Genomic DNA, 24962 nt, shown 5'->3' with positions numbered 1-24962 from the left:
CGATGAAAGACTCTACCTTTTACTAAGGTACTCAATGAGGAGAATTTCTAGGACCCTTACTTGTAAGTTGTTGACCAATAAGTAGGATCATGTATTAGTTTAGGTCACTTTTAGGATGTGATCCCTGATTAGTTCTTTCGTATAATTTATTAAATCCTTCAACATCCTAACAGAAGTTTGAGCAACGACTTTTTTGGAAACAAAATATTGGAAATAGTTAATTATCGTAAGTATTCAGCAATACTATATATTTAAATAATTAAGTATTGTTATGTATGATGCGTCATACACTCAAGTTAATGTTGTGAGTTTGTGACTTGTGAGTTGTGACACCATTGAAAACCTCATCAGCCTAATTATTGTGTCTACCTTACACTTCGTATGATATACGGAGTATCTAAAAATCTAACAAGTTATCGATCAAACGTTCTATTAACTTATTACGGAGTATATTGCACATAGAGGTTAGTGGGATAATTGATTAATTGGATGAATGGAGGAGGGGGGGTGTTTTGTGGTGATGGGGGTACAGTAGAGCATGAGGAAACTGATGGGAAAAATAGCATATGTAAAGATAGAGGGAAAAAAAAAAAATTAATTATGATAATGACCTTTTTGTGTTAAGTTGATTATTGATATCATGCAAATTAAAGGATCATCTAAGCTAAAAGTCTAAATTGATGGTTGAAATCCAAAATCGATTTATATACTTTATCACTACAGAGTTTCTCTTTTTTGAGGGATTGGTAATTTACAGATTTACTATTTATATAGTTTTCTTGTTACAATCAAATCAAAGAGCTTAGTTAGGAACGGTGCTTATGCTCATCTTACCCACTCTAAAGTACGTGCTTGGATTAAATGGAGTTATTGAGCATAGAGCAATTTGAATTGAACCGATCTCGTTGTCTAGTCTAGTATAGGCTATAAAAAAGAAACAAAGGATTTTAGATGGGTATATTAATTAAACCATTCAATTCAATCATTACGTATTATTACACAATATGTGATTAAGATGGTAATAATATTGTCATTATGAAAAAAAAGGGAGCATATAACATTATACATCCATAAAATCATGTACTGTGTTTTAGTCTGAATAGACTTAGCCTGTTTTTTTCCTTTTAATAGATTTATGAGATAAATGTACTGTGCTATACGTAATCTTTAATAATAAATCCTCAATAACATTATCTCAACTATTGTATAGAGCTTAGGTGATGTATTATATTTCTTCGTTCAAATTAAATTTAGTTATGTGACTTATGTCAAAATTAAACAAAATAAATATAAGTGCATAGGTGGCTAGAATCTACGAAGATTGAGGAGGGAGATGTATTTTATCGAAAAGTCAAACTTATTTTGATACCTTTTTTTATTCGTACGTAGATAGAGTTAAAAAAAAATCCTTGATAAAAAACATAAATTTCTTAAATTGGAGGAAATTAGGAATGAATGTAATAATGTAAACTAGTATATACTAGTTTAGTTATGTGGGATGCACGATTTTGTTCGTAATATAATTAATTTAGCCATATTTTTTTTAAAACTCCATAGAAATTATGAAGTTGATCCATTTAGTAATAAAAGCTTTTAGCAAAATGTACCATGAGTTCACCCTTTCTAGTTTCCAAGTCTTTAACTAGAATGTGAAAAAGATAATACGGTGTATCACTTATAATTTTGGTGGGTTTTTTTTTTTTTTCCTATTTATGAGATGTCGACACATGGACAATAATGATCTCAGCAGTCCTTATTTTAGTTATAGTTAAGATTTTAAGAAAATATTCATCAATTAGTTTTTTTTTTTTTTAAAAAAATTATTTTTATTAACAACCAACCTAAGTAAGCTTTGATCCCAAGTTTCTTGGTTTTTTCTAAAGTCCCAACAATTGGGACGGTATTGCTGCCTATTTTTGTATAACCTTCCGTCTCATTATTATTTATTAGAGTCCCATTTCTAACATTTATTACTCACATAATACAGAGAAATGGGACTCTAATAAAGAAACGGAGAGAGAGTACATAACCACTGTAATTAAATTAAACCTTCATCATCTAATATCATACAAGTAACAATACCCCACCATATCCAACCAACTTAGATTTAGTATGGGGACTATACCATTACATGAGGTTTTAGATGGAAAGCTGCTTAGACAATGGATTATATACTCTAATAATGGATTCAATCACTTTTTACTCACTGGCTACTAATAGGCTTAGAAAAGCTTATACTAAAGTCATTTATTTTTCTTTTTAAAAAAATAAAGAAGAAGAAGGGAGGGAAAAAAAAAAAAAAAAAACCTTAAGAGCAATATAACTATACAAGTAAAAGGAAATTTCATGAAAATATCCCAAGCAATTCTTGTAAGTTTACAAATTTTATTTAATAATTTTAAAAGTATTAAAAGGTGATTTGTGTAATTGTGTTAACAGAAGTTACGTTTCATTGATGAAAGAATCAAGAAATTAATTAGCAATAGTACTTAACGATAATTAAGTATTACTTACGTTACAAGTAGAGTACTATAATTGATTATATAAATAAATACATGTAAATAACTATATAAGTACAATACATAACGGTCTACCCAATTAGCATCCCATAAAAATTATTAAAATTACATTCTCTTCTGATTCCCTTTAATAATTTATTAATTGCGGGGTTCTTTTGTCCTATTGCCACCCTATATAAAGGACCCCAACATCCTCATTCTTTAGCACCAAAAACATTACTCAAACCTCTTAAGCTCAAAATAAGCTTCTTCAAAATTCCTCCTTTTTTCTCTCTCTAAATTCAAAGAAAAAATGAGCACAAATATTAATATTGACTCAATTTGGGTATTTGCCCTTTTTTCTAAATGCAACCATTTTTCAACCTTTAATGTTGTTTTCTCCTTGTTTATCATTGCCATAGTTTGGTTAACTATGGCCTTAATCCACTGGTCTTACCCAGGAGGCCCAGCTTGGGGAAAATACAGGCTAGCCCGTTTGTTTCATTGGGCCAAAAACCCAATCCCTGGCCCAAGAGGCTGGCCTATCCTAGGCAGTATGGGCCTCATGACGGGTTTAGCTCACCGTAAGATATCCGCCGTAGCTCAAACTTGTAACGCGAAACGCCTTATGGCTTTTAGCCTCGGCGAAACGCGTGTGATCGTTACGTGCCACCATGAGGTGGCTAAGGATATACTTCATTCATCCAACTTTGCTGACCGACCTATTAAAGAGTCTGCCTATAGTTTAATGTTTAACCGAGCCATCGGGTTCGCCCCGTATGGTGTTTACTGGCGTACCTTACGTAGGGTTGCTTCAACCCATATGTTTAGTCCTAAACAAATTAAGGCCTCTGAGTCCCAAAGGAATGCCATCGCAGAAGCGATGACATCCTATTTTGGGACTCAGAGTGGCCCATTCCAACCACGTGATGTGCTTAGACGGGCCTCGTTGAGTAACATGATGGGCTCAGTGTTTGGGCGGAAGTGTAGTCTAGTCGAAGGCCCATTAAACAAAGAGAGTGAGGAATTGAAGGAGATGGTGGGAGAAGGGTATGATTTATTAGGGGTCTTAAATTGGGGTGACCACTTATCATGGTTAGCTGATTTTGACTTTCAAAAAATTCGGTTTAGATGCTCCCGACTTGTCCCTAAAGTGAACCGGTTTGTTGGTCGTATTATTGCTGAACATCGAGCTAACCCGGTTCCAAACAACCGGGATTTTGTCGATGTTTTGCTATCCTTACCGAGCTCGGATAAACTTTTCGATTCGGACATGATCGCTGTGCTTTGGGTAAGTTTTTCTTTTAGAAATATACTATAACCAACTTTTTTCTACTTTTATTTTCAGAACTACATGCATGATTATGTATTACGTCAATTACGTACATAATTATTTAAGGATGTTATCCAATTTTAAAGGTCGAGACAAAAATGCTACACCAACATTTTTAGGAATTGTGACTAATCTTTTGGCGGTTAAAAGTACCAAGGACAAATTTAAACCTATTTTCGATAAGTCGTAATGTACAAGGATTGTTGTTTAAATTGATCTAGTATTGGTGAAGTGACTATGGTTAATATTCTTAATTGAGATGACGTAATAGTTTAAATAATATTTAATTATAGGTTAAGATTTGAAAAATTGGAGATATTTGGTTGGTTTTCGAGTTTTTTTTCTCGTAATACGTATCGATTGTACTGTTTTTATCTATAGAATTTTTCTTTATACCTCGTACAAAACAAAAATGACGTTAATATTCTTTTTGATTGAATAAAAGTGTAAGGTATGTACACTAACGATTGACAAATTAGGTAGATTAACTACGTGCATCAACATATTAGTTCGTATTAGCGAATAATTTTGATAAATAATGATTGATCTTTAAGAAATGTTATGGTGGTGAAATTTTAGCAAAATCTAAGCATAAGCCAAAAATAAAAAGTTAGGAAAAGGATTAGCATTTTATAAACAAAGCAAATTTCTAGGTTCCACTTCCACATGTTTAAAAAAATGATTAAAGCTAAAAATGGTATCACTTTCAAGAGGGCCAGATAGGTACTTCAAAATAGTAAATTTATTTTGATTGACAATGTCGTATCAAATCATTTCCAGATTCTCTAAGATCTTTGATGTTTTCTACCTTTGCATAATATTTGATCCATTAATATCTTAATTATTATATTAATAACATCTAATTATTTATGTTTTATTTATTTTTCAGGAAATGATATTTAGAGGCACCGATACTGTGGCGGTTTTAATCGAATGGATTTTAGCAAGAGTAGTCCTTCATCCAGAAGTTCAATCAAGGGTTCATGATGAGCTGGACAATATAGTTGGAAGGTCACGTGCGGTTTCTGAGTCTGATATTACATCATTGGTTTATTTGACGGCTGTGATCAAAGAAGTTCTCAGGGTCCATCCTCCGGGCCCACTTCTCTCATGGGCCCGGTTGGCAATTGAAGACACTACGGTTGATGGGCATCACGTGCCTGCCGGGACCACTGCTATGGTGGACATGTGGGCCATTACCCGGGACCCGGAGGTGTGGCCCGAGCCCGATAGGTTTAACCCGGACCGGTTTTTGGGGTCGAGCCCCGAAAGTGAAATCTCGGTGCTCGGGTCCGATTTGAGGCTCGCCCCATTCGGGTCGGGCCGACGGGCCTGCCCTGGGAAGGCACTCGGGCTCGCCACCGTGACCTTTTGGGTTGCGTCGTTGCTACACGAGTATGAGTGGGTGTCATCCGCGGCGGATGCCTTGGTGGACTTGTCAGAAGTGTTAAAACTCTCATGTGAGATGGCTCACCCTCTTACGGTTGAGGTGCGACCTAGAAGGGCACAAGTGATGTGAAGTGAATTCCAAATCTTAATCTTGACCCTTTATTACTAGATGATCAAAGCCTTGTTTTTAATTTTGGTTGATATTAGTGTTTTTATGTTTTATCTCTTTCACCCTTTCTTCCCATCTAGAGTGAGTGAGTGGTGAAAGATTTTATAAAATGACGGTAGAAAGCTCTATGTAAATTCACCTCTTTTGTGTTGGTTGAGTGTTTGTACATAAACTATAAATATGGAGTGTAAGGTACATACTAATACAAGTATTTAAGAAGTTTCTATATTTTTGCAATCAAGTTATATTCATCCTAAATGGGAATTACCCAATTAGCAATAATTGAAAGCTCAATTATTCAAAATTCTCATTGGAGCACATATTTTAGAACTTCGTCTCCAATTTTTGTTTATATAAAATCCGTACAAGTTTGGAATGATAAGAATCAATATACTATAACAACATTCGTACGTTTTTACATCAAAAGTCAAATTACCGGAGAAAAAAAATCACCTCTATATAAGAAGTTTTTTTTTTCCCCACAAAATCCGGTGTGTGTAAATTAGGGACATTGTAAGCAAAGAAGACTCGACAACCCGACAAATTTGTATCACATTCATTAAACAATTTAAAATTCCCTCTTACAAAAATTGAAAATGACTGCTCACCCACACGAAATAATAATGGATTACACAATCGTTTTCTTCGTAATAATAATAAGCATCCAAATAACTACACAAACACTAAATATAACACAATATCAGACAACATATCGTTTATATCTAATAGCTTAAAATAAAATGAAGAGATCGGATAAATTTAGACCCGAACCGCCAATTGTCCCTGACCACAACCATCTAATAATCCACCATAATTATTCAAAGTTAAGTTACATATGGTTAATTGCTTCACAAAATTACTAGGCTACCATACATCTCCATAAGATTTAGAATTCACACCCACAGAGGCACTTATGGTACGGTCATAGGTGCCACATAAATTGAGATGCCACTTAAAGTAAAAAATGGGACCCTGAAAACTTTGTTGTAAGCTTGTTATCACGTCAATAATTACTCGTAATAGAAAATTGACATGATAGCCGGCAACTATGCCTATTAAAATTAAGAAAGCCCAAACACTTTGCAATCTTCAGGTTGTTGTTGGGTTAGTTGTACGGACTCGTGTTACACAAAAGTACTTCGTAGCTTCTTCGTGTCTTCCATAACCATCCATGCTGACATAAACCTGCTGCTCTTACTTTATTTGGTTTAATTTTGAGGCTGGTTAGGTTATTTGGTACTCTCGTAAGTCTGTACTCCAGTACGTAGGGAAGATATGAGATTCAATTTTTGTCTACATCATTGTCGTATTTTACTTTTTATTAATAAAATACATAAATTAATACAAGTACTTTTACATTCTCTTAAAGCTAATAGATTCTATCAAAATAGAGAAACTAAATCAAAGGTGTTCTATGTGATTAAAAAACTATAAATAGTGTGTTTTGCAGTGTTAGAAAGACTGTATATGGTTTGTGGCATAACTAGAATTGATCTCATCTACCCATGTTTTCTGTGAGAAATTTGGTTTCTCTGACCAATTAGGATAGCCTTATTTTTGCCCAAGGGATTGTGTAGACAATCTCAAATGCCATAATATTTAGACCTACTAAATACGAAGTAAAATCACCCTTATTATTTATCTTAAAATCACCACAATGGCTAGCATGTAACTAGCAATTATTTAAAAATTGTTAGCAGGTTCTTATACACAACCATTGTGAATGCTCTAAGTTGCTCTAAATTTCTTTCCAACTAACCCCCTTCTTGACATCTTAGTTCAATTAATTGTGCTACCGATCGTCTTTAAGGATCATTACGCTTCAAAATTATAAAATAGGAGTAATTGTAGATATGAGAAACCTTTCTATATTACAGATATTATAATTAATAGCTTAAACAATAAGAAAAGAACTTTAAATAGTAAAAAGAAATCTAATGTATCTATAAGTTACTCAAAAACACTCCATTTGGATAGTAAAAATGAATTTTTGCATATTATGGATGAGACCAAAGTGATGATATTGCACTTAGTGGCCGCTTTCCAGCAAACTAGTCTTTAATAAACTCTGTGGATTTGTGGTTTAAATTGCCCTAATCTACGTTAAAAGAATTAAAGTTAGCAAGTGATTTTTTTGTAATCGGTCATCATCAAAGGACAAAGCTTAGTAGAAAAACTAATTAGACCATTCCAACTAAATTACTACTACACTTTAGCACAAAAGATTTTTATTATTAATTTCCGAAAAGACGATGTACTTTATCAACATCAATTTGTTTTATATCATCAAAGGTAGATTATGGTGTCCAAATTTTACAATCGAATCTCTTCTACATTATTAATTTTGCGATTTCTTATAAAAAATAGGATGAAGTACCACTCATTTAGAGTCGGACAATTTTACAGTAGCTACACCTTAATCATAATTTAAGGCCTTTATTGTAAGTTTTCTCAGTGGGCTTTTTGCTACGTACTAAGTTACTAACATAGTATGTAACATCACTAGCATGCCAAAAAATAAGAAAAACAGAACAAAATAAAAGATGTGAATACAGAACCCACTTTGCCTCCTTAGTTAGCTTTGGCCTGAAGTATCCTTAATTGCTTTAAATTACCAAGTGTTTAGGGAGAAATTGCATGCATAATATTATTTTTGATTGAAAGGCCTTCTTTCCATGAACCAATAATTTACATTGATTTGGACTATATATATTGGATATATGCATTTGTTGATAACCTTTGGTGCCTGTCTTGTCTATGATTTTCATGGTATGATGTTAACTATGTCCTTAGTTTGGCTTGCAAGAGTTATTATACAGTGTTTGTGTTTAAGCCCCACATAAAACATGAAAGGATTATTGAGTGATTAGGGGATTAAAAGTGATCCGAAAATATATAGTGAACCAATCCTTACTACGGAAGATCATGTAAGATATCATAACTTTAACACACGTAAAAGCTATTACAAACTTCTTTCAAAAAAAAAAAAAGCTATTGCAAACTCAAATTTGAGTCGGTTTTTATTTCTTATAAAGTTATAATCTAATTAGGATATTAGATCACATGTGAGTTAAAAACGAGATGTCCTACATTGAAGAAATAAAAAGAGGATGACCAAATACTACCTTTGTTACTTTTTAGATGCAACAAAGGAATTTTTTTTATGTCTCACAAAAAGTACCCCTCTGTTGCATCTAAAAAGTAGCGGAGGTAGTATAAGATTGGTGAAGTATAGTACGTCTTTACCTATTACCATTAGTTTTAAGATGAAACATTGTTGGACTTGTATGTTAATCAGCATGGACTATTTTATGTTTAATAGGGAAAATGAAAGATCCATATTTCTTGAAGACACTTCCAATAAACAAGTCTCAGCATTTGCATAAATTTTACTCAGATCATGCGCTACATTTTTTTTTTCAATTATATTGGACGTGTGCTACATAATTGTTGTACATGCATGGACAAAATTCATAAAGGTAAAAGATGCAAGAAGAAATGATTTATAAAATAAAATCCATAAATTATTCATTGCGTAGTAGATATAAAGGATCGACATTACATATTAATGATATTATCAATAACATCAATGCTTTACTTAAAGATACATTGCATAAGGAAGACAAAAGGTCCTTTAAAAATCTTGTAAATGGAAAATCCAACTTTTAGTCTCAAATTTATGATCCACTATCTCTATAACCCTAAGATAGGTGTATTATTCCAACTTTAAATATAAAGTTAAAGCTCTCAACTTAATTGTAAACATGTACAATAATGATAATCAACAAATGTTTGATTCAGCTGATAAATCATAATATCATTTCTGAGACTTTAGAATGCTTATTGGGAGAGTTTTGCATTCAAATGCAACATCTCCTAGCAAATTTACCTTTTAACATTAATAAAAAGTACGACATACAATGATGATCCATTTACTTTCAATCTTTGTCTATCAAATCAGCACATCTCCTAGCAAAACATTGAACATTAAAAACCCCGTGAACATAGAATATTTAATGCATCATCCCACACTATAATTGAGACCCAAAAAAAAAAAAAAAAAAAAAAAAAAAAAAAATAGAAAAAAGATGGGCATATACTCATATAGGCAAAAAATCAATTTTATGTAGAAGACATGATGGTCCATTATTATAATAATGCATGCATCATACTATATACTCCAACTATTTATACGAGTACATGTAATATGGTCCATAACATTAACATATTATGCAACTATACAAGCATATAAGAGTCCATTAATTGCAGAACGAATCAGCCCATACACAATTTTAGAATCTTTTAAAGTGGCTGAAAGGTACTCCGTACGGGTTGTGTAATCTTCTTTTTGTTTCATTTTGACATTTTTGAATCGAGTGTCATGCATTCATGCTTAATTATTCATAATTTAATTTTGATGAGCTGCTAAATTTTGGATGAAATGTTGTGCAGTAATTAACTCAATACCGAAATGTTAGTCACATAATACAGTATGGAGAAGTAAATTTTTATGATGTTCTGGAAAAATAATCATTTCATAAAACCACATTCATTATATGTTTCCCTAATTAGACCCTTTTATCTTTCATACGTAGCAGTTAAAATTAAAATTATACACATCTCAAAAGTAAACTCGTGTGATACTGTCTTGAAGTCGTTTATGAGACATTGGGATAATATAATAACTAAATCCAACGGAGTGAGTACATACTCTGTAATATAAGATACCTCGTTGAGTCTGAATAGCAAGATACTCGAATAAGCCATGCTAAAGGACCAAACGAGAATTTTGTAGATGGAAGTACGGTGTATTAACCAATGTATTATCTATCATTTCAAAAAGAAATACTCGTACAAAATAAAATAAAATGAGAGAGTTGCACTCTAGCAAGGCTGCAGAATGCAGATAGCATTCCTCATTTCTGATTCAAGTACATCACCATGAATAGAATGGACCCTTAAGAATTTTAATCAAGGACAAGTTAAGCAACTTAATTGCAACATTATAAAATTACAATCAAATCGAAGAAGCCTATAAAATTGATCACATATAAGTTCACCAATTGCATATTTGAATTTAATAACCTAGCTGGTTGACTCTTTCTTGAAGTTCTTCAGGCCAAAAGCTAAACCTAGTATGACCAACGGCAACAGGAACTGCAATAACTTGATCAGGAAGCCGGAAGATTGGTTGGTTTGTGTGGTTGCCTGAGAAGGTTGAGACTTTGTAGGCTTGTGCTTCGATGGGATGGTAGAAACATCAACATCACCAACATAGTAGTTCTTCAACATGTCTCTTGCGTTATCACTGTGGCCAATATCTTCAAAATCTTCTGTTGCATCCTTCCCTACAATAATTCCATAATCGTATAAATAATGATCACAATTTAAAAAGATACCGGCTTAGAATCCTTGACTCGGCTAATAAAAACACAACCCCCCCCCCCCCCCCCCCACACACACACACACCCTCCCATCACCCTCCCCACAACACAACACACACACACACAAACTAAAGAAAGCTAAACCTCTTACCAGTCGCTGTGAGCAAGACATCATCACCACCAGGGTGGTCGTCCAGGAAGGAAGTAACATCATAGGCCTGCATAAGTTGTTTGAGATGAAATTCAAGTCAATAGATGGCTTTGAACAGAGCATAATTTGATTTGCAAGCATTACTATCATTATCAAATCACAACAAGGATATAAACTTGGTAGCAAGTAAGAGATGTTGGAGCATCTTTCACAATTGGTTGAGGCCTAAGATTGGTTTATATAGTCTATCAGAGATAAAATTTTCAATGGCCTTTTCCCCTGTTGATTGTTGCCTTTAATATTATGTAAGCTTTGCTCTAGTCAATTTTGACAAATCTTTTGTGGCAATGACAACAGTTTTATGTCTTTGGAGATGGTTTATTTAAGTGAACTGGAGTTGTGAATGAGGCTGAAGGGAGAAATCAGAACTTTGCACAGGCAACCATACTCCCTTGCTGCAAGTCTGCCAGGCCATCGAAAGCAAAAAAGAAAAAGCTAGCAGCAAGATCGGAACTGCACACAGGTGCCCATGCATGTCTGAACGACTGGGTATAGGATTATGTTGGCATAAGCTTGTCTATTATCATTCTAAAATCAATTATAGCTATAGAATTAGTTATTTTGGGGTCTAATTTAATAACAACTTTGGCTAATGCCTTGAATTCTTTGGCCTTGTGCACTAAAACATAAACGCTACAAGCCAATAACTATATAGGTAACCAGCTTCCAAGTGAATCCATTTGCATCAATTTCAACCAACTCAATTTAACACATTCGTCTAACATAGCCTCAGTTTCTGTAAAATTGGATTAAAACCATTTATTCCCACAAAAGATTGGCTAGCTTTAAGCGATAAAAGTTCAGCATTGCTCAGTTTATAATACTAACTAGTAAGGATCATAGTAATTCTAGATATAACATCCCATGACGACATGACATATTGCAAATTGTTAACACGAGTTGTTTGCTTGAATATGCACGAAGGTAAGACAATAGACGCCACAGAGTGGTTTTAGTCCCAAGTTTAATCCCCATATTACAGCTGTGTCTTCTATTAACAAAATATGAGCGAGCATTCTCAAAATCTCAATTCTGAATCAAAAATTCTAATACACTAACAGGCTTCAAGCTACCCCCCTCCGGTCCTGCATTGTCAGATTTCGGGTTTTGCAAGTTTAAATGGTGTAATTGTGACTAGAACTATGGATCATTAATTTGGCAACGTTTCGTACAGGCGGACACGTTGAGATCTATCATCTCGTTCTTTCAAATGGTTAACCCCAGCATAGTGTAGGCCAATTCCACTTACAAGGTCATTTATACGGAGTATTCAAAGTTCGGGCCAAATTCGGGCGTGATTAGGGTATTCCCCAACCAATTATAGGGTGCGTTAATTGAATTATTTATTCCCAACTAACTTGTGCTGTATTTCATTTTCATAGTATTTTACTGCACTTTAGATCTGTTTTAATCCTCCTAATTAAACATCTCTGCTTCAAATCTTCGCAATTCTAATTCTATTTTATTCAATAAAACCACAAATCTAACCTAATAACTCACCAACTTTTTAGTCAAAAATTGCAATAATTTAGGCCATCAACAGAATTTGGGCAAGATTTAATTTTATCATAAAACCACAATTCGCAATTAAAAATTCCATCTTCAACCTTTACATATTAATTTCAATTCCCGATTGAAAAAAAACATCGAATAATCAGAATCATGCAGTTGAAATTCATGGTAAAATTAAAGAAAAAACTGACCTTGCCAGAAATAATCAACCAGCAATCATCTTTAGAGTTATGCTTTGCGACCTCCTCAAATCCATGAAGTTTGGGATCTGAACTCATCTTTCCACAACCTAATCAAATCACACCCCAAAAATATAGGAAAACAAAATTAAAAATCAATGAAATTTGAACCATAAATCACCTGAAAATAGAAAAGACAGAAGATTTAGAACATACGAGAGAGAAAGAGAAGTGAAGAGATTGATTTGTCAAAGTTGAGTTGGGTTTTCAACTGAGTTTTTGTTGTTGTGTTGTTAAATTGTTAATCGCTGACTTAAAACAAAACGTCTCGTGTGATTAGCGCGTGGGACACGTGGAAGTTATTGGGCCTCGTGCTAATTCAAGTATTTACGACTTTTGGACCGGTTTCCAACTTCTAGCCCATTATTTATTTATTACACCACCTACCAAACCATTCCCAACCCAAACATAGTGTTGAATTTTACGTGTAGGAAATTTAAAATATGTATTCTTAGTAGAACATGACGCTTGTTTCTTGAAATTATTTGTGATATTAGCTTGTTATGCCATTCAATGACATTGTGTGAAAAGGTCGGTGTGAATCGTGTGATTAAAGAGGTCAAATTAATACGGAGTACCAAGTATTACGGAGTATAATATAGTACTCCTACAGAAAAAGAAAATGAACATTACATATGATCAAAGATGATGGGCGATCTTGTATACATCATTTAAGTCTATAGCTATAACAACATGATATACAGAAGTGCCAATTAGTTTAATTGATTAAAGTTTTTAAAAGTAATGTTTAAACGTGGGAAAATTGTGTCTACATCATTTGTTTTCTAATTCTATTAACATCCCTACTTGACAAAATTATATGTTCAAGTAGTAAGGATCAACAAATTAGTATCTCAGAGACAATAAAGTGGTTCCATAATAAACGAATAGCTCTTCACCAAAAAAATAAATAATAAAAAATAATAATAATAAACGAATAGCTCCACATATATCATACATAGTAATATGGAATTCAACCAATTATGGGACATCACTACTATTATAATATAGGATATGATGATACCATGATTTTTTTATTTGCCTTTTGTTAAGTCAACAAGAGCGCACATCCACTCAAAAAAAGAGCTTATCAAACTATCCTTAACAATTTAATAATGACCCTGAGAAAAGCAAAGGTGATGTTTATAATATACTAGTATTTGAATTTGTAATAAGCAAGGAGATGAGAATAATCCGCTTTTCCTATATATTTTTTTTATAAACTTTGTAAAAGTGTAATCTACTCACCAAGTCACTAATGCGCAAACATCTGGCCAATCGAGAACTCAATTAGTCACCAAATATGGCTAGTGTTTGCATAAATCACAGCACGTACTACATGCCATGCAAGAGATGCAACATATAGTACGTAGTAACGTAGAGTCGTCAAGAAAATTAAATTAACCATATAATGTAAACTCCAGCTAATCGAGTTACTTTAGATAGGGTACTCCATAGCACACAATAGTTTAAACATGTATTAATTAATCTATTTAAGCGTTTTTAAAATTAAATTATCTCTACTTTATTTTTCAAGTGTTACAGTAATACCTATATTCTCAAGCTATTATAAATCACAACAACTAATACTGAACATTCCATACTATTGTTATCTATCTATTTTAAATCAAAAATTCTTTCATGATACAGTTTTTTTTGCAGCTTTTATCAACATATTCCAAGGGATATTAGACCATCATTTACAATGAAAAAAATTAAAAGGTTCATGGGTCACTGTCAAACTTTGTCTCTCATCCACATCACCAAACCAAACCATTTTTATTTTCCCTCTTAACAATGAACCAAAAATAAATGGTTCATCATATTTTCCATACCCCACTTCATTTTATCCTTTTTATTTATATTTTGTTTACCGAATGATTAACGTAGTTAATTATAATTAACGTAATTAATTTTAATTAGCATAGTTAATTATAATTAACGTAATTAATTTTAATTAACGTAATGAACTTGTGGGGATATGATTAGGATTGTTTGGATTCATACTGAAGGTATTTTTTTTTTGGTTTTTTGGGATTTTGGAGTGACTTTGTGATGTTTGGTTTTTTACAAAGTAGTAGAAATAGGGTTGATATTTTTTTTTGGAGAAAGTATATCAATATTGGTCTCTATTTATAGAGAATGAAAAAATAGGAATTTTGGTATTTTTTTTTTTTTTTTTGAAAAATATATTTTGAGATATTAACGTTACAATAATTGCAACGTTTAATTAAAATGCAACCAATAACAAGCCGCCACTTGTCACATAAACAATGGCCCTTGTTGGATGATTCCATGCGTGAGTTTATCATGAAATTTTTCGTTTGACGAAAATTTTCATGATATTTCATCACAAACCATTAATCTTTCTCATTGTTAAGGGCATACCAAAATGGTTCATGGACCAAACCTTTTTTTTTTTTTCATTGTTAGTGATGCCCTTATGGAGCAATAATCAATTTATTATAGTTTATGTGAGCAACTAGAGAGAACAAAATAGATCCCAAAATAATACTAAAGCACTATATATATAATAAAAGGAAAAAGGAATAATCAAGAAAAGCAAAGTGTTTGGGTCCAATTTAGCCTAATTGGGCCTGATCAATAAATGATTCAATTATAAGCCCAAGGTTAAAGGTTCAACTCTCCAATACATGCCAAGTCAAAGTCAAATCAAGGTCCAGTTAACATAGCAAGCTCATTTGGCTTTAGGCCCAATTCTCCTATTATGTAAAGGTATAAAAGCCATCAATTGTATCATATTACATCCGTTCACATTAAGCCTCAACCAATTAATTCTCTTGCATAGCTTTCTCTCTCTACACATTGTACTGACTTCGGCATCGGAGGGGCCTTCCTCGGCACAGCCCCCGAGGCTAGTTTACGTGTGTTTGTTGTGCAGGAAATCCTCGACCCAACATTATTGGACCGAGCCCAGTCTTCAGCCACTTTAGAAAGACCTTGCCGAAGGTCCCATTGTTTTACTCGAAACACAAAGTTTCATGCATTAATGACAAATTAAATAATAACATTAGTTAAATAGAAAGAAAATAATAGAACCAAATAATATGTAGAAGAAAGATTATTGTGTTGAAAATAAAAGGAGGGAGAACAAGAAACAAAGCGAATAAGAATCAAAGCTAAAATGGTAGATTCATAAGCATGAGTTATTGTAAATGCTATGCTGCCACTAAGATTGCCTTCTCTCCTAGTTACTTGCTATGTAAACTATAATGTATAAACCAGTATTTTTGTTTTTTTATTTTAGTTAAAATACCATTTAATACTTTGCTTTTAAACAATGACAAAAAAATTCTCATAGCAATCTAATTTCGCGAATGCGGTCGTACCAATTTGCATCTTACTTTAAAACCGGTTATGTGATATAACTTTATTCTTCTAGTCCAATCTACATCTTACTACAGTATTATGTTTTTTCAAGCTATTATCAAGTGTATTATTATCGTTTTTATTATGTTTATAATTGATGTAATATTGTTTTAAGATTTTACCAAATTGCTCCTGTTTTGAATAACTCTATAGAAAGTGGTTTGATTGGTATAGAAGAGCTTATAATATGTTAATTAAATTAATTGAAACCTTTGATCTGATTGAACTAGATTTGTACTCAAGAAAACTCTTTTGAATACTGGATTGTACTTGTGAAAAAACAAGATTAGTTTTGAACTCTAAGTTTGGGATATTTTCGAGGATTGATTTTGGACTCGGTAAAGTCTAAACGAATCCATCCAATTTAAACTCGTACACCTTACATGTATCCAAATATAATAATAATGACATAACCTATCTTCGCTGTTGTGTATACTATACATGCTAGATGTAAATATGTAATGGACACTCATCATCCCATGCACCTCATTTCACGGTATACTCTGCACCATGAAACTTCAGCTACACCAAATGTAAAAGGCATACTGCAACATTATTGCACAGAAGCAAGTTAAACTTTTGCTCACAAACATACCAATTTTAATATCTACGTTTCTTCTCTCCCAATAATTTTGCAATTAATAAAGGATTAGTCATGCCTTGATCAAGTCTCTTCCTAGGTGGATATGTTGTTCAACACAGTACAAACTACAAAGAACAATTATAACAGAAACAGAACTAACATGAAGCATCAACTTATGTAATTTTATAACCCAAACACACAAAATATAGCCGTTCCAACATTCTTACACAAAAAGTGGGTCCATTGAAACAACAAATAAAAATTTATAAAAAACAAACCAAAAATTAAAAATAACAGCCAAACCAAAAACGCAATCTTACTTCTTTTGAAACATTTTTTACATCATCATTTATTTTCCCTATTTTTATTTTCTCTCTTCTCTTATAATTTTTCTCAGCGTCTTCCTTCATTTCTCTTTTCTCCCCATTTTCCCATTCAAATTCAAAAATCCCCAGATCTCTCAATTTTCGAAAAACCCTAACCCTAAAATTCAATCTTACATCGATCTTAATCGGTGCTTTGATTTACAGTAATGGAGAACTTGATTTCTCTCGTTAACAAGATTCAAAGAGCTTGTACTGCTCTCGGCGATCATGGTGATGAAAGCGCTCTTCCTACTCTTTGGGATTCTCTTCCCGCCATCGCTGTCGTCGGGGGTCAGGTATTGCTCAGATCTTCGATTCTTCTCAGATCCTACTTTTTATTTGCTTTCATTTTGATTTGGTTTTGGTAATTAGGGTTATTATTTTTTGAATCGTTGATTGTTTTAGATGGATTTTTTTTTTATTTTGATTTGAAGTTTGTTCGATTTGTTGCTTGGAGTAGCTCACTGTGTTCGAATTATGCTAGAATGTAAGCTTTTTTTTATTGATTTGTGATTTGGTTTGATGCCATTTTTATAGATTTAGTGTTTTAGCTATGGCATTGATTCTTATCCATCACCGACACTTGGCGGTTCAACTTTTTTACAGAAATTTGCTCTAATAACGAAATTCCCCAAGTATAAAAAGTGTTTTTTGAAAGAAAAGCAATTAGAATACTTAGTATTTCATGAATGATTGTGGGGCGTCTTTAGGTCAGGAAATGGTCACCTGATATATGGCTGTCTGAACCATTCCCAACGTGCTCTAAAAAACAGAACAAGGTATATATATTAACTTATAACAATATATTTAGTACACCATTTTCGACTCTCGGTACATTTTTTTTTTTCATATAAAAAATTAATAGATGAAAAAAAAAAGGCTTAATATATTTGGGGCGTCTTTAGGTCAGGAAATGGTTCAGACAGCCATATATCAGGTGATGTCCTGCCTCTTCAGTTTTGTATGAAGTGGAGTACATGGAATCAGAATTTAAATCTTCTTATGACCTGATTTTGAAGACTAACTTCACCTTTATTCCCTAAACATTATTAGTATATAATTCTACTCTGAGAACCATTGTCCTTTCTTCTTTTCTCCTGCATTGTCCTTGAGCTGGAACCCATGACTATGACCATTCAACGGCTTTCGTATTACAGAGAGATGAACCCCAGGATCATTGTGAGTGCAGGTACTGTTGAAGACGATGGAGCTGTTAATACCTTGCACATTGCTATTCATGTATGCATGCATTGGCACACCAGGTTTCGTCGTTGCATTATTATGACCTTTACCTTTCAGCTTAGACACGTCCTCTTTGCCACTGAAGTTCCCTTCTGATATCACTCCATCACTTTTAGCCTTGTGAGGATTGTTCAAAGACGAACCACGTCCAAGTTCCATAATAGCGCCTTTGTTTTCACCAGTAATAGTTATAATTCTGACGCCACTATCTTCAGAATGTGAGGACTTCTTGTAAATGTCTCTTTCTTTTGGTTTGACATTCTTTCCAATCCAAGGCTTCTGAGAATCACCGCCATATGGAGTAAGAGATGGCTTGGGCTTCCCGACAGTATGTTGTACAACCACTGGTTTGTTTACAGCTTCAGGTGGAATTTTATTTCCACGTTCTCCCTCGGAATTGAGTTGTGAAGGGGGCAGGGCTGTTTTGTTTTCAGCTGCAGGAGGCATTTTAAATCCTCGGTCTCTTTCGGAATGGAGTTGTGAAGGGGGCAGGGAAAATGGAGGAGGAGCAACAGAGGGTTGAGTTTTTTGTGACTGAGGAGAAGGAGATTCTTGAAGTGACATATAAGATCTTGGCATCGGACGAACAGTAGTAGTGGCAGGTTTTGGAGGAGAAACATCTGGCGACACGGGAGGTGTTACTTGTTTCAAAGAGGGAAATGAAGGTTTGGGAGGCGAGAGTGGTTTTGGTGGAGAAACAGTAGGTGCCATGGGAGGTGATACTTGTTTCAGAGAAGGAAATGAAGGTTTGGGAGGTGAGGTAGGAGAAGGTGGTTTGGGAGGAGAAGGCGGAATGGAGCGAGAGATAGCTTGAGAAGACGGCAAAGAAGGTGGAGAAGGTTGAGTTTTTGGTTTAGGAGGTGACGGCAATGAAGTTCCAGGAGGCGAGGGCATGGAACTGGAAGGGGGCGACTTTTGAGAGACGGGGGATGCAGGAGTTGTTGATGTGGGGGTTCTAGTGATTGCAGGAGGAGATCGAATAGCAGGGGGAGGAGGCTGCTGTGTAGCAGCAGCAGGGAAGGCAGATGCAGGAGCTTTTGGTGCTGAGGTAGGGGTAGGGGTAGGGGCAGGGGCAGGAGAGGGAGAGGGAGCAGCAGCAGCAGGGGCAGGACGAGCAGCAGAGGTGACAGAAGATTGTGGAGGAGCAGAGGCAGAAGGGGTCAGAGCAGGAGCTCGAGGAGCAGCTTCTTGCGCTGGAGGAGGCTGATTAACAGAAGGCCTAAATGTTGGTCGCATAAGGGCAGGTCGAGGCATAGGAGAAGGTTGGGCTTGCGGCCGTGGTGCTGGTGCTGGTGCTGGAGCTGGTGCAGGAGCCGGAGCAGGAGCCTGCTGCTGAGAGGGCCGGAGAGTGGCTAAACGGAACCATGGGCGAGACGGCTGGTTTGACATGTTGGAAGTCAAATGTTTAAATAATCGAAACCTAAAAAGACTTCCAAGGAACTTGAGGGTGGAGAAAAAGGATTGGTACGAGTTCATATATATAGTCTTAGGAGTTGTACAAAGCAAAACATAAAACACAATCAGAAAATTACAACCGTACAAAATATCATCAGAGAAAAGGGAAAGGCATCAGATTCAACTCCCACCAGCAGCTAACAAAAGCTCACTAACCACGATTGGGATCAAATTTTGTCATTCACAAGTGTCTTCCTTTTTCCTTTATTATATTACAAGGTTCCTAAGTCAAGCTTATACCATGAAACATAGGAAAGAAACTAAAACAAGCTAAAATATATTATTCTCCACAATCTACAGTCTCTTAACCTTAACGGCCAAAAACATTTTTTTGTGGAAAATTGACTATTATTGCGGCTGCGGCCCTTCCTAAAAATCAACGGAAAAGCACACCAACTGTCCACAAATTGGACAGCATTATAAACCATTTGACATGTGATTATGCAGGGCATCTCTAAAACCTCTATAATAAGCTTAGCAAAACCATACAACTTCTTGAAGAATCTAAAAGCTCGGTTAGAAGGAGCTCTACTGCCTTTGCTGTCAAAATCTTAGACCACTTTACAGATGTTATACCAGCTACTTTCACTACACTTCTTGACTTTACTCCATCAAGGTTATTAAAGCCAGATACATTATATATTCCTGAAGCGTGCAGTAACGATTGTAGGGCTCAATGAAAACTGTAAAACGTAAAGGTGGTCCTCAGGTAATTCTGATATCCCAAGTAAAGACAATCTTGAACGACAATTTCTATAATGTGCTCAAAACATGAATCATAACACCCCATAGGCCCATGCTATTTTCACCACGAAGAAGCAAGATAACTCATACAGGGAACAGAATGTGATTCCAAATGGAAGGGGGGAGGGATTAGTAGCAGCGAAACAGAAAGGAATAAAGTTGAAGATGACTGATGTCATACTTAAATTACTGTGGTAGAAGAAGCAGGAGATTACACTGGAGAATTTGGTTAACAGCTGGATGCAAAAACGCGAATAAATGAAAAGTTCGGGAAAAATTTTGTTTACAAGTTCCATAAGGTTGTACTATATTATGCTTCCATACTCTGTTTGTGCTAGAATTCCACTGAATGGTATTTAGCTAGTGTCTCAATCTAATTTCTGATGAAAAGTATGCATTTTTTCTAAAAAAAAAAAAAACTTTTCAATTAAGTTATCTTAGGCTCTTAGCAGAGAGCAATTTAGACTATATTGTACGAGGCCAGGGTCCATCAATTATAGTCTGTAGAAGACGAAATTTGTAATCCAATATGACAATGTATCTGTATACTGAAGGGAAGGTATGGTACTAATAAAGGGGAGTAGTTAGCAGTCTTAGCACTACATTTCCAAATCTTTCTACTTGATGTAAGGGAAAAAAAATATATATGATCATTCTACTTCCCTCCCCTTTGCTTCCCCATTCTATTTTCACATAACAGACAATGGATCCCTATTCACCCTCCAATCCTTTCGTTCCAAAGTAAAATTTTCCTAAGTCTCTCATTCCAATGTACCTCATTCGAACACCCTCTCATAGACAGTAGTAAGAATGGTAACTCAAAATGTATGAAATAAATTATATAACATTTCCATTGCTGAGATAAAATAAATAGCTCACAGGAGAAGGTTATTGAGGCTCGTTGAACAAACAAATAAAACTTGTTGTCTATCATCATCCCTCGGATTCCATAGTCCGTTGAAAATAGTTATTTTCTCTTTCAAGTATCTTGTTATGTGTCCAAGGCCATATTTGGATAAATTATTTAAAAGAATGTAACACTACAGCTCCATAGATACAAGAATCTCATGTTTCATTACAATTTTACCTCTAGACAATATATATTTGCAACTTGCAAGTATAAAGCTATTCACAGTACAGGGACAAGCAAATGAAAACAGGGGGAAAAAACGACTTAGTTGCTTATACAGATAAACAAATTAGCACGGGGAATGTGCAAGGAATGCCAGACCTGAATAAGATGCAATTCAAGGCCAGTTAGTGAATTGAAAAACTTTGAAGACTATATCAATTCCAGTGGGGATCTGCCATATGAACAAAATAACATTTAAAGCATTCAGAGCAATGTGAAGACTTCTAGCGGTTTCATTCCCTTTCTGCATTGCAGGTACGAGTGCTGCAGCTGCTGCCCACAGCACTGTAATTGCTGTTTTGCAAGCAAAAATAAACGATTTAGATGCAATCTAGCAAGGATACAATTACCATAAAATATTCTCCAACACCCATAGACATTGAAATCAAAGGACATAAGACAGTTTCTTTTTTGCATTTACTTGCATAAATAGCAGTAGTCTATACCTGCTCCAGCATATAAATGAGGCCCAGGAAATAGCTTTCCTACTCTAATATATGTGTTTAATCCTCCACCAACTGCCTCAAAAACACCAAATCCCAGCAAAATTGAGCCAGCGTTAAAGTGCCGGTCCCTAAAATTCCCTTTTAACAATTCTTTCCTCTCCTGGATACATACAAAGAGAGAAGGTTTCAGGGGTAAATCAAGGCATCAATATGAATGCAAAAAAGTTAAGAGTGACCTTAATATCAAGTAATAATCGTAATATAAGATCAAGATTGTTGTTTGATCCTTCATGGAAGTTGGAACTAAACAATCTAAGATTCCAAGGTTAGATCTTGCCGCACACAGTTGGTATGAAATAGAAAATCAATTTCTTAGTGAATTATCATTATAACCAATACTCAAAGACTGATGCAACTATCCTGGTGATTTAAGACTCGAAAGGTTCTTCCTGTTGTCCTGTACCTTATACAGGCTCAACAATGTTGTGAATGATAATGCTAAGTTATAATGGATGAGTCAATTGAAATAAAGGGGTTCATGTCAAAGATGCAAGGACTAGTGCAAGGTGGAAGTATTTAGTAACCAACTTGAAGCAACTTTAGCAAATTAATAAAACAAAAAATAAAACAGAAAAGAGTGATTAATAAATCTGTTTGAGCTTGGTATTCAAACTCTAATGACTTCTAAATGCTCTCGTTGTGGGGAGCCAACAAATATTTATCTTTCACCTAAAACTTCTGTTTCAACCTATGTTATATAGACTTTTAATTCAAAATCATGGAAACTTTTCACAAAATAGTTGAGTCAGACGCTTGGACATGTACCGTGTCGGACATGGGTACCCGAGTCCATGTAACATAGGTATAAACAGCCAATGCTAGAATTGCTTTCTAATTTCCTTCCTTCGGCAACATTGGATAGTATAGTTATGATATTGATTATAGCTAGAAATCCTAGATATGTGATGAAGACCAAAGATTTCAGCGTTTCTCAAAGAGGATTACCATTGAAATCCTATAGAGATTCCTAAGTAACAATGATAAGATATCAACCACTTCGCAAACTTTAGAATAACCACAAAGAATAAACTCCTAAGACCTCATATATACTCCCCTCAATATCAAAAATCCAACACAATCTCACTAAAAGTCTAGAACATCCTTGTTCAACATTGTCATTCCCATCCTCTCTCCATCACTCGTTACTGAGTATTTGTATCTTGACAATATACTACATATAGAAAACTCAAAGGCTTGTACTTTCTCTAACGATAATTAAGAATGTACTACAATCTCAAAATAATACAGATATGCACCTAATTAACTTAGTACCAACCTTACCATCATGGTTCAGGACATAATTAAATTAAGAATTATTCCAATCATGATCAACTACAACATCAGAAAATGTAACTCTCTAGTCTCTCCATTCCAAATTATCGGACCACTAAATTAACTATAATCATTAAAATCAATGCAGTAATAATCAATTAAATATACACATAACAAGATATCAATATTAAATAAATAAATTTAAATCAAAAGATAGTAGAAAAAAGAAATATTAAAATAACCTCAGTAAGCTGCTGAATTTTGGATTCAATAGGAGAAGGAGGAGCAGGTTTATCAGAAGTAGGAGAACCATCAGGAGTAACAGCAACAGGCTTAACCTGCTTCTTAAGTTCACTAATCTCATTTTGAATTGTCCTAATTCTACGCCATTGCCAGCCCAAATAACCGGCCCATAATGTATACACGAATAGCCCACTCATCACTGCTGGGTGTATCAATGCTGCTGTTCTTCCCTCCAATATCCCCAATTTACCCTCAACCGCCAATGCATCCTATTTTTTAATTATAAAGTAAAATTAAAATCACAAAAAGATGAAATTTTTCACCAATAATTGAAAAGAAAATGAAAAAAAATTACCTGGGCATTTAGAAGGAAGGGCAATGCGAGAGTAGAAAGAGGAAGAGCGCAAGATTTTAAAGGGTGAAAAAATTGATCTTGATCTTGTTTGATTAGGGTTAATTTTTGTTGGGTGTTTTGATTAGGGTTTAATTTTGATGGGGTTTGAGTGGAGGAAGGAGTGTGGAGTTTGGATTGAATTCGGAGAGGTAGTGAGGGGAGTTTCAAAGCAGAGATTGTGGCAGACATGCTTCTCCTAAATGCCTGGGTTTCTTGCTCCCCTGTATTTTTTGCACACTAGCAATTTGTGGCAGTTTGGCAGGAAGGATGAGAGAGACGAGGAGATAAGGAAATGAGAGGGCAATCCTTTTTTGACATTTGGCGATATTTCTTGGAGACTCTAGATACTCCTTGACGTTTGGAGACACGAACACGAACACGATCACACACTAGTAAAGATAGCATTGAGCCGTGTTGGCCCTTGACACAACATATTGACCACCATAACACATACGAGTATTATCGTGTGATATTATTTTTACAAGATTAAATTATATGAGGTACTACATGTTTGATATTTATTTAAGGTGTATATTGCAAAGTAAAAAAAGGGCCGTGGGGGTCAAATCTTCACTAGCTGATAAGTGTTTTATTTGTCCACTTATCATGGCTTTTTAAAACACAATTTTGTACTCTTTCCCCTACTTCAATCCCTTTTTCTAACTCTTTTTGTGCATACTTGCATCTTTTGGGTTTCCCGTTTCTTTTTATGTGTGTGCTCGTGTTTGTAGGTTCAATGAGATTATGGTTAAGTAGCGTGAGCATGAAGACTTTCTCGAGGGAGCAATATCAGGCAGGAGCGGGCGTGCACCCTTAGAGGAGCGGCCGCTCCTCATCCCAGCACCACATTCTGCCTCCCCCTGCACATATAGGAGCGGGCGTGCAGCCTCCAAGGAGCGGG

General features: G+C 34.7%; 4 protein-coding genes across 4 annotated transcripts; 1 reads left to right on the top strand and 3 right to left on the bottom strand.

Moving 5' to 3' along the window:
- Positions 1-2744: 2744 nt before the first annotated feature.
- On the top strand, positions 2745-5538 carry LOC145614097 (cytochrome P450 78A3-like). The gene is made up of 2 exons (XM_081669094.1): positions 2745-3789; positions 4721-5538. The coding sequence occupies exons 1-2, from the start codon at positions 2812-2814 to the stop codon at positions 5348-5350; spliced, it is 1608 nt and encodes a 535-aa protein (XP_081525220.1). The 5' UTR covers positions 2745-2811; the 3' UTR covers positions 5351-5538.
- A 4745-nt stretch (positions 5539-10283) lies between these two features.
- LOC145614099 (cytochrome b5-like) lies at positions 10284-12946 on the bottom strand. Its single transcript, XM_081669095.1, has 4 exons — positions 12892-12946; positions 12688-12785; positions 10925-10991; positions 10284-10737 (listed from the first exon to the last, which is right to left on the bottom strand). Exons 2-4 carry the CDS (start codon positions 12772-12774, stop codon positions 10475-10477), a joined length of 417 nt encoding a protein of 138 aa, XP_081525221.1. The 5' UTR covers positions 12775-12785; positions 12892-12946; the 3' UTR covers positions 10284-10474.
- Positions 12947-17090: 4144 nt separating this feature from the next.
- LOC145613116 (uncharacterized) lies at positions 17091-19737 on the bottom strand. Its single transcript, XM_081668170.1, has one exon. It carries the CDS (start codon positions 19702-19704, stop codon positions 18136-18138), a length of 1569 nt encoding a protein of 522 aa, XP_081524296.1. The 5' UTR covers positions 19705-19737; the 3' UTR covers positions 17091-18135.
- A 1797-nt stretch (positions 19738-21534) lies between these two features.
- LOC145613117 (uncharacterized) lies at positions 21535-24352 on the bottom strand. Its single transcript, XM_081668171.1, has 4 exons — positions 24023-24352; positions 23667-23936; positions 22093-22252; positions 21535-21940 (listed from the first exon to the last, which is right to left on the bottom strand). The coding sequence occupies exons 1-4, from the start codon at positions 24248-24250 to the stop codon at positions 21762-21764; spliced, it is 837 nt and encodes a 278-aa protein (XP_081524297.1). The 5' UTR covers positions 24251-24352; the 3' UTR covers positions 21535-21761.
- Positions 24353-24962: the final 610 nt, after the last annotated feature.

This window comes from Chenopodium album, chromosome 25, assembly GCF_948465745.1.
Source record: "Chenopodium album chromosome 25, dcCheAlbu1.1, whole genome shotgun sequence".
Lineage (NCBI taxonomy): Eukaryota > Viridiplantae > Streptophyta > Magnoliopsida > Caryophyllales > Amaranthaceae > Chenopodium > Chenopodium album.
The sequence above is the reverse complement of the archived record's forward strand: the minus strand, read 5'-3'. Positions and strand labels throughout refer to the sequence as shown.

Coding starts and splice junctions, on each gene's coding strand:
- LOC145614097 (XM_081669094.1), top strand. CDS start 2,812: ATGAGCACAAATATTAATATTGACTCAATTTGGGTATTTGCCCTTTTT. Junction 3,790..4,720: donor ACATGATCGCTGTGCTTTGG/GTAAGTTTTTCT, acceptor TTTATTTTTCAG/GAAATGATATTTAGAGGCAC.
- LOC145614099 (XM_081669095.1), bottom strand. CDS start 12,774: ATGAGTTCAGATCCCAAACTTCATGGATTTGAGGAGGTCGCAAAGCAT. Junction 10,992..12,687: donor GGTTGATTATTTCTGGCAAG/GTCAGTTTTTTC, acceptor CAACTTATGCAG/GCCTATGATGTTACTTCCTT. Junction 10,738..10,924: donor TGTCTTGCTCACAGCGACTG/GTAAGAGGTTTA, acceptor GAATTATTGTAG/GGAAGGATGCAACAGAAGAT.
- LOC145613116 (XM_081668170.1), bottom strand. CDS start 19,704: ATGTCAAACCAGCCGTCTCGCCCATGGTTCCGTTTAGCCACTCTCCGG.
- LOC145613117 (XM_081668171.1), bottom strand. CDS start 24,250: ATGTCTGCCACAATCTCTGCTTTGAAACTCCCCTCACTACCTCTCCGA. Junction 23,937..24,022: donor CCTTCCTTCTAAATGCCCAG/GTAATTTTTTTT, acceptor ATTAAAAAATAG/GATGCATTGGCGGTTGAGGG. Junction 22,253..23,666: donor AAATTCAGCAGCTTACTGAG/GTTATTTTAATA, acceptor GTATGTATCCAG/GAGAGGAAAGAATTGTTAAA.